Source organism: Mustelus asterias, unplaced genomic scaffold (assembly GCF_964213995.1).
Source record: "Mustelus asterias unplaced genomic scaffold, sMusAst1.hap1.1 HAP1_SCAFFOLD_43, whole genome shotgun sequence".
NCBI lineage: Eukaryota > Metazoa > Chordata > Chondrichthyes > Carcharhiniformes > Triakidae > Mustelus > Mustelus asterias.
Genome location: NW_027590120.1, coordinates 2,347,301 through 2,357,542, shown reverse-complemented (window position 1 = coordinate 2,357,542; position 10,242 = coordinate 2,347,301). Strand labels below are relative to the sequence as shown.

The 10,242-nt window shown below is 46.7% G+C and overlaps 1 protein-coding gene across 1 annotated transcript in view; it reads right to left on the bottom strand.

Annotated features, from left to right (window-relative positions):
* Positions 1 to 663: 663 nt before the first annotated feature.
* LOC144482884 (uncharacterized) overlaps positions 664 to 10,242 on the bottom strand; it is a 33,042-nt gene continuing 23,463 nt past the window's right edge. The window contains 1 exon segment of the mRNA XM_078201722.1: positions 664 to 1,497. Coding sequence (XP_078057848.1) covers positions 664 to 1,497 — 834 coding nt within the window.

Here is a 10,242-nt window from a genome sequence, read left to right as displayed (position 1 = left end):
TATTCCAATTCCCTTATTGTCCTGTTGTGATGTATTTCTTCCAACTAACCACAGGAGACCCAGGGACATGTTACAATAGTTTATTCATGTTTCAAACCTGGAGGGAACAACCCCAGAGAAAGCTCTGGAAGACCACCCTCCTGTGATACAGCTCAAAGTCACAGCTCTGACACAGCTCTCTAATACAGTAATCACAGAGACATCACTCTAATACAACTCTCAGCTCCAAGTCACAGATACAGACAGCTTACACAGTTATTCAATACAGTGAGAAATGCAAGGGTTGTGAGGAAGAATATTTTGGTGCAGCGAATGGTAATGACCTGGAACTCGCTGCCTACAAGGGTGGTGGAAGTGGAGACAATAAACAATTACAAAGGAAATTGGATGGGCATTTGGGGAGTTTCAAACAGAAATGCTGACTAAATATCTCTGAACTTCCTCACAACCGGTCACTCTGTGATCCTTGTGAAATCTGAAACCAGATATTCACAACAAGACTCAAAGAGCATCAGCCCACTGGAGGCAAAGTTGTGAGACCAGCCAGTCCAGCAGAAAGAAACCCTCTGACCCTCCCCATTGACCAACTGTGAGAATGAACAAAATGCAGTCCTGGATGTAATTGAGAGCAGAAACAATAACAGCAGAATCCAACCCCTGGAATCACTCGTGAACCTGTTGGTGTCTCAGCAGCTGGGATGAAACTCTGAATCCCTTCCCACACTGAGAGCAGGTGAATGGCCTCTCTCCAGTGTGAACTCGCTGGTGTGTCTGCAGATTGGATGACTGAGTGAATCCCCTTCCACACTGAGAGCAAGTGAATGGTTTCTCCCCAGTGTGAACTCGCTGGTGTCTCCGCAGGGTGGATGACAGAGTGAATCGCTTCCCACACTGAGAGCATGTGAACGGTTTCCCCCCAGTGTGAACCCGCTGGTGTATCTGCAGATTGGATGACTGACTGAATCCCTTCCCACACTGAGAGCAAGTGAACGGTTTCTCCCCAGTGTGAACTCGCTGGTGTTTCTGCAGGGTGGATGACTGAGTGAATCCCTTCCCACACTGAGAGCAGGTGAATGGCCTCTCCCCAGTGTGAACTCGCTGGTGTGACCGTAGGCTGGATAAGTCAGTGAATCCCTCCCCACACTGAGAGCAGATGAATGGCCTCTCCCCAGTGTGAACTCGCTGGTGTGTCTGCAGCTGGGATAACCGAGTGAATCCCTTCTCACACTGAGAGCAGGTGAATGGTTTCTCCCCTGTGTGAACCTGCTTGTGTCTCCACAGAGCGGATGCCTGAGTGAATCCCTCCCCACACTTAGAGCAAGTGAACGGCCTCTCCCCAGTGTGAACTCGCTGGTGTTGCTTCAGGATGGATAACCGAGTGAATCCCTCTCTACAGTGAGAGCAGATGAACGGCCTCTCCCCAGTGTGGCTGCGCCGATGAGCTTCCAGCAGGGATGGGGTTCTGTATCTCTTCCCACAGTCCGCACATTTCCATGGTTTCTCCATGGTGCAGGTGTCCTTGCCTCTCTCTTGGGTGGACAATCAGTTGAAGCCTCGTTCAAACACAGAACACGAGTACAGTCTCTCCCCGCTGTGAATTATGTGATATTTATTCAGGCTGTGTAACTGGTTAAAGCTCTTTAGTCAGTGCACTGGAAGACTCTCACTCGAGTGTGGCAGTGTGTTGGTGCTTTTCCAGTCACACTGATGTTTGAAATCTTTTCAAATCGACAGACTGGACAAACGTTTCTCCTTCTAGATTCAAAGGCCGATGATATTCAGCTCCCAAGGAATATGACTCTGTCAGATCTCGACGTGACATTTGAGATTTCGGAATGCGATTCCTCTTTCAATATCCTGTAAAATGAGTTTATTAAAGCCATCACTGTCAGAACAGGATAGAAATTCAGAAGACACAATTCCAGTTTCTATGGAACATTATTTCCTCCCTCATTTCCCAAAAGCTGTAAATCTCCATCCCACACACTCTCCCTCCATTCTCACTCTGCTGTATCTAATATTCACCCTCCCAATTCTCCTGAAGGTGCTGATTGAGGCTGATTGACAGATCCATGCTCACTGCTTCCTCTCCAGCACATAGAAATCATAAGAAATCGGAGCTGCAGTTGGCCATTCAGCCCATCGAACTGCCTCAATCATTGATTGAGAATTGGCTGATCGACCTCAGCGTGGGGTGCATAATTCCAAAACTACGCACATACTTAAGTGAGGAAATCCCTCCTCATCTTAACTTTCTCTCCATTTTCCTACCTGTTCCCCATAACGCTTGACGCCTTTATCAATCAAAAATCAGTTTAACTCACCCTGGAATATATTCAATGACTCTCACCCTCCACTCATCCCTGTGGAAAAGAAATCCAAACACTAATGACTCTAATAGGCAAGAGACGAATGACTGGAAATATCTAAGGTAGATACAGTACAATATGAGTTCTGTCTGAAGTTCAATCTTCATTCAGAGAGGAGCAGCTTTGCTGGGCAACAATGGAGGAAGCTGCGTGCAGCCATGCATACAAGTCCCGGACTTTGATTGGCTGGAGGACCAGCGCCCATCCGGTCCTGCACGGGTTGCCATTGGTCAATCTGCCGCATGTAGACAATGTGGGGGCGGAACCCGGGCCCACGTGGGGGGTGGGCGGGGCTTTGACCGCCAGCCGCTCTGAGCTGGTGTCCAATCCGCAGTGTTTTGCTTCTGTAATCGGTGATATTGCTGCCAATGGGACACTGTGTGCTGGGAACGCCCCTCTGAGTCATTGTGACGGCACAATGGAGCCCTGCCTGAATCAGCCAATAGCATTCACTCTGCTCCGCGGTGACGTCTCCGGGTTCAGGCGCGCGGACCCGGGAGCCTCGCCCCCACCCATTGTTCCCCCAGTCTGTACATTCCACACATTGTTAGTCCAGTCAGATAGACATATATCTGTCTGGGAGCCTGCATGGAGATTTCCAGCTCTCTGTGTCCAGGACATGGATCTGTCAATCAGCTTGAATCAGCACCTTCAGGAGAATTGGGAGGGTGAATATTAGATACAGCAGAGTGAGAATGGAGGGAGAGTGTGTGGGACAGGGATTCACAGCTTTTGGGGAATGAGAATTGCTACATCCATCAACCATCCCTGAGCCTTCACAATGAATCTCTCTTCTCAGGACACTCTTATCTCTGACTTTGTCTCTACTTGTAGCTGTCTTACAAAGCAGCTGCCTGTCTGCTGATACGAGAGGCCCTGCTGGGCAAGTTTAATGCTCCATGATTGTGCCTTTAATGACTGAATAGCTATAGGAATGTGGTCAAGCCTGCTAAATCCCATGATGCTTTATATATCAGTCAGTAATTCATTTGTTAACACAGTCCACAAGGATATATAAATACATTTAAAGGCAAAATATTGCGGATGCTGCGATCTGAAACAAAAACAGCAAATGCTGGAAAATCTCAGCGGGTCTGACAGCATCTGTGGAGAACTCTTGACAAAAGGGTCATCCACACTTGAAACGTTGGTCTATTCTCTTTTTAAAATATATATCACACAGCTGCCTCAGCCTTGGCCCACTCTAACAAATACAATTGTGCAATGGTGACTGGCAGGTCAGACAACTGGTCAGAATATTAAAAATGGCCAAGAATGATGAAAAGAATGATAAGGGAGAAAAAATTTGAGTATGAGAGAAAGCTTGTTCGAAGTATAAAGACCGATAATAAATGGAGCACTGGCCATAGAGCAATAAAGCACAGAAACAGGTCCTTGGCCCAACTGGTCCATGCCGACCACTGAACCTGTCCCTCAGAATTCTCTCCAGTCATTTATCCAGCACTGATGTCAGGCTCAGCGGCCTGCAATTACCAGGCTTCTCTTTGCTACTCGTCTTAAACAACGGAACAACATGAGCTTCAATCTTCCAGAACTTTGCCAGTGGAAGAGAAGAAGCAAATATCTCTGCAAGGGCCTCTGCAATTTCTTCCCTAGCCCCCCAAAAGATCCAAGAATACACTTGATCAGGCCCAGGGGATTTATCCACCTTAAAGTGCATTCGGTGGTTGGTAAATTGATGGAAAAGGTCCTTAGGGATGGGATTTACGACCATTTAGAAAGATGCGGATTAATCCGGGATAGTCAGCACGGATTTGTGAAGGGCAAATCGTGCCTCACAAATTTGATAGAATTTTTTGAGGAGGTAACTAGGTGTGTTGATGAAGGTAGGGCGGTTGATGTCATATACATGGATTTTAGTAAGGCGTTTGATAAGGTCCCCCATGGTCGGCTTATGATGAAAGTAAGGAGGTGTGGGATAGAGGGAAAGTTGGCCGATTGGATAGGTAACTGGCTGTCTGATCGAAGACAGAGGGTGGTGGTGGATGGAAAATTTTCGGACTGGAGGCAGGTTGCTAGCGGAGTGCCGCAGGGATCGGTGCTTGGTCCTCTGCTCTTTGTGATTTTTATTAATGACTTAGAGGAGGGGGCTGAAGGGTGGATCAGTAAATTTGCTGATGACACCAAGATTGGTGGAGTAGTGGATGAGGTGGAGGGGTGTTGTAGGCTGCAAAGAGACATAGATAGGATGCAAAGCTGGGCTGAAAAATGGCAAATGGAGTTTAACCCTGATAAATGTGAGGTGATTCATTTTGGTAGGACTAATTTAAATGTGGATTACAGGGTCAAAGGTAGGGTTCTGAAGACTGTGGAGGAACAGAGAGATCTTGGGGTCCATATCCACAGATCTCTAAAGGTTGCCACTCAAGTGGATAGAGCTGTGAAGAAGGCATATAGTGTGTTAGCTTTTATTAACAGGGGGTTGGAGTTTAAGAGCCGTGGGGTTATGCTGCAACTGTACAGGACCTTGGTGAGACCGCATTTGGAATATTGCGTGCAGTTCTGGTCACCTCACTATAAGAAGGATGTGGAAGCGCTGGAAAGAGTGCAGAGGAGATTTACCAGGATGCTGCCTGGTTTGGAGTGTCGGTCTTATGAGGAAAGGTTGAGGGAGCTGGGGCTGTTCTCTCTGGAGCGGAGGAGATTGAGGGGAGACTTAATAGAGGTTTATAAAATGATGAAGGGGATAGATCGAGTGAACGTTCAAAGACTATTTCCTCGGGTGGATGGAGCTATTACGAGGGGGCATAACTATAGGGTTCATGGTGGGAGATATAGGAAGGATATCAGAGGTAGGTTCTTCACGCAGAGAGTGGTTGGGGTGTGGAATGGACTGCCTGCAGTGATAGTGGAGTCAGACACTTTAGGAACATTTAAGCGGTTATTGGATAGGCACATGGAGCACACCAGGATGGTAGGGAGTGGGATAGCTTGATCTTGGTTTCAGATGAAGGTCGGCACAACATCGTGGGCCGAAGGGCCTGTTCTGTGCTGTACTGTTCTATGTTCTATGTTCTACTGTCAGAACTGGATAAAAATTCTGAACAATTCCAGTTTCTCTGGAACATTTTTTCCTCTCTTGTTCCCCCAAATCTGTAAATCCCCGTCCCACACACTCTCCCTCCTCCCTGGGCTGAAATCCAAACCCATCTCCACCATTTCTTTCCTCCACTCCCAGTTTTCTCCCACCCTCTCCTCTGTCTGGGTTCAGTTCATGATGTGGTTTTAAGACTTGATGAGCTGTAAGTATTCGCATTTCAACCATTATTCTGTAAATTGAGTTTGTGTCTTAATATGCCCTGTTTGTGAACAGAATTCCCACTCACCTGATGAAGGAGCAGCGCTCCGAAAGCTTGTGGCTTTTGCGACCAAATAAACCTGTTGTACTTTAACCTGGTGTTGTTAAACTTCTTCCTGGGTTCAGTTCTCCAGCTCCTGTCTGCAGACTGACAATAAAACCAATGGGTCTTATTGGGGATGTTGGGGCCTCCAGCGGGTGTTTGTGAATCCTCCCCGCCCACCTCCCAGGGTTTCCTTCCTTCCCAGAGATCAGAGTCCTCATTGATTTGAGGCCAAAGTGTAACCTCTTATTTATTGTCCCCCTCCCCCATCCTCTGATGTGAACCATCCTCCAGTGGCTGAGCCAGGATGGGGCCGTTAACCTGGGCCTGTTCCCGGGAGGGAGGGAGGGAGGGAGAAGCCCCGCAGCTGCAAACCAGGGAGCTGACAATGATTCTGAAGGGTTTGCGGATCCACAAAGTGTTTCCAAATCCTCCCAGCCACCGCCTAACGCTGACTCCGCTTCTCCGGGACAAACAAGCGCCAAGGACAGCAATGACATTGCGCATGCTCCACAACACAATGCCCAGGGACTGATTGACGGCAGCTCCGGACCAATAGGAAGAGGGGGCGAAACTGGAGGACCGAGCGGGAGCGGCTGGTCCTCCAACCAATCAGAGTGAATGAGAGGCGGGGCTGAGCCCGGATCTCCCTCATTGGCTGAAACTCTGCATCATTGTGAAAGCTGCTTTGTGTCAAACTCCAGGAGAAAACTGGACCTTTCTGTTTGTGGCTTCAAACAGATGAGCGGAAAGGAAGGGATCTGGAAAGCAGCAGACACCAGGTTATTCTGGGAGAAATAGGATCTCTGCAATGTCAGGTTTCACACAGCACACGGGCAGCCTGTGGTTTCACCCTGGATGGAGAATCTCCGAATTGCATCATTCAAATCACTCCATGGAATTCTCAGGAACCACATTGTTTGTTTGGAGGGGAAGGCTTGTAGTACAGTTAATGAAAAGCAGCACACAGCTAAACACAGAGGCCCACACACTCTCTCCCGCAGTCACACACAAACGGACATCTTCTCAACGCACAGAAACCCACGTATATCAACAGGTACATGCACAGAGGATATACGCAGATTTACTCCATGATACACACATGGATACACTTACTCACACACAAATATACACACGGGACACTTACTGTCCTTTGGGGCGGACAACGCTCACCCATCTGTCTAATATTCGGGATAAAGCCACAAAGTTCAAGAAATTTCAGGAAAAATGACCCTCCAAGGACAACGAGCAGTCTTGACCATCCAATATTCGACCTTCTTCTCTGAAACAGAATCTTACATTCAGCACAGAAACAACAACAAACACTAACATTAAACATTCCGTTCCCACCCTATGTTATCAGGCCCATTTGGAGAAAGTAGACAATGCAGAATATCTCAGGATAATTGCAGCCACTAATTTTCCTTTTGTAATTACAGAAATGCTCATCCTCTCATATTGATCATCTAGTTGTTGAAGGAAATAGTGATCGTCTCGTTATTGAAGGAAATTCTAAGACAGGTTAGAAGGAGAAAAAAAAATCTAATGTTATTGTAACTCTGCAGTCCAATATTCCCTTGGCCCTAATCCTTGCTGCTCTAATCTGATAGGATTAGATATATTGCACAATACCTAGCAGGTGCCATTGACATTGTACATCTTCACTATCAATAATACTCCAAACTTAGTATCATCCACAAACTTACTAACCATGCATTGTACATTCACATCCAAATTTGTTTTGATTTGATTGGATTTATTATTGTCAAATATATACAGTGAAAAGTATTGTTTCTTGCGCGCTATACAGACAAAGCATAACATTCATGGAGAAGGAAAGGAGAGAGTGCAGAATGTAGTGTTACAGTCATAGCTAGGGTGTAGAGAAAGATCAACTTAGTGCGAGGTAAGTCCATTCAAAAATCTGATGGCAGCAGAGAAGAAGCTGTTCTTGAGTCGGTTGGTATGTGACTTCAAGATTTTATATCTTTTTCCCGACAGAAGAAGGTGGAAGGTGGACACTGACCTACACAAGAAAGCCAGATACGATCGAAGGAGATCCATCAAAGATGCCAAAAGACAATACCAGACCAAGTTAGAGTCCCAGGCTAGCCACACCAAACCCAATTATGGCAAGGTCTGCAAGACATAACAGTCTACAAAATGAAGGCATGTAAAATTGCCGGCTCCAACGCACCCCTCCCTGATGAGATCAATGCATTCTATGTCCGTTTTGAGAAAGTGGTCAGCGAGAGCATGCCCTCCACCCTGGAAGCCCTGGATGAACCTGTATCTGGGGTCACCACTTCAGATGTCAGAGCAGCTTTCTTGAAGGTCAACCCACGGAAAGCAACTGACCCAGGTGGGGTACCCGGAAATGCACTCAGATCCTGCATGGATTAGCTGGCAGAGGTATTCACAGACATCTTCAACCTCTCTTTACAAGAATCTGAGGTCCCTATCTGCTTCAAGAAGATGACCATAATCCCGGTACTTAAGAAAAATCAAGCAGCATGCCTTAATGACTATCGGCCGGTGGCTCTGACATCCATCATTATCAAATGCTTCGAAAGGTTAGTCATGGCACAAATCAATTCCAGCCTCCCAGACTACCTGGATCCACTACAGTTTGCCTACCACTGCAACAGGTCCACAGCAGATGCCATTTCCCTGGCCCTGCACTCAACCCTGGAACACAGAGATAACAAGGACACCTATGTCAGACTCCTATTTATTGACTACAGCTCAGCCTTCAACACTATTATTCCCAAGAAACTCCTCTCCAAACTCCATGGCCTGGGCCTCGGCACCTCCTTCTCCGACTGGATCCTGAACTTCCTAACTCATAGACCACAATCAGTAAGGATAGGCAACAGCACCTACTCCACGATCATCCTCAATACTGGTGCCCCACAAGGTTGTGTTCTCAGCCCCCTACTATACTCCTGATACACCTATGACTGTGCGGAAAAATTCCCCTCCAATTCAATTTTCAAGTTTGATGATGACACCACCGTAGTGGGATAGATCTCAAACAATGACAAGACAGAGTACAGGAATGAGATAGAGAATCTGGTGAACTGGTGCGGCAACAAAAATCTCTCCCTCAATTTCAACAAAACAAAGGAGATTGTCATCAACTTCAGGAAGCGTAAATGAAAACATGCTCCTTTCTACATCAATGGGGATGAAGTAGAAAGGGTCGAGAACTTCAAGTTTTTAGGTGTCCAGATCACCAACAATCTGTCCTGGTCCCCCCATGCTGACACTATAGTTAAGAAAGCCCACCAGCGCCTCTACTTTCTCAGAAGACTAAGGAAATTTGGCATGTCAGCTACGACTCTCACCAACTTTAACAGATGCACCATAGAAAGCATTCTTTCTGCTGTATCACAGCTTGGTATGGCTCCTGCTCTGCCCAACACCGCAAGGAACTACAAAAGGTCGTGAATGTAGCCCAATCCATCACGCAAACCAGCCTCCCATCCATTGACTCTGTCTGCACTTCCTGCTGCCTCGGCAAAGCAGCCAGCATAATTAAGGACCCCACGCATCGCAGACATTCTCTCTTCCACCTTCTTCCTTTGGGAAAAAGATACAAAAGTCTGAGGTCACGTACCAACCGACTCAAGAACAGCTTCTTCCCCACTGCTGTCAGGCTTTTGAATGGACTTACCTTGCATTAAGTTGATCTTTCTCTACACCCTAGCTATGACCGTAACACTACATTCTGCACCCTCTTCTTTCCTTCTCTATGAACGGCATGCTTTGGCTGTATAGCGTGCAAGAAACAATACTTTTCACTGTATGTTAATACATGCGACAAAAAAAGATCAAATCAAATCAAAGAGGGTATGCCCGTGGTGCGTGGGGTCTTTAATTATGCTGCTGCCTTGCCAAGGCAGTGGGAAGTGTAGGCATGGATGGGAGGCTGGTTTGCGTGATGGATTGGGCTACATTCACAACCTTTTGTAGCTTCTTGCTGTATTGGGTGAATAACAAGGCTCCCAACACTGACCCCTGAGGCACGCCACGAGTCATAGGCCTCCAAGGATATGAAATACATTCAGGGCCAGAAAGTAGAAGTTTGTTTTTCAGAGTGGAGGGAAGCTTTCAGCAGTGTGACCCCCAGGGCTCAGTGTTGGCACCATTGCTCTCATTGATACATATTCATACCTGGACTTGGAACACAGGACAGAACTTCAATTTTTTCACAGGATTCAAAACTCAGATATACGGGAAATAGTGAGGAGGATAATAAAACTTCAGGAGAACACAGAGAGATTGGAAGAAATGGAAATATAGATGGAGAGGTTAATAACAAACTTCAGGAGGACAGAGACTGGGGAAAATGGAGATGTAGGAAACAGTGAGGAGAACAGTAACAAACTTCAGAAGGTCAGAGAGACTGGCAAACCTGGCTGACATATAGCAGATAGAACGTATACATCATACTGCTTGGAACATCTTACATCCTTAACAACTCTGGGAACATTGTCTGTATGATCAGG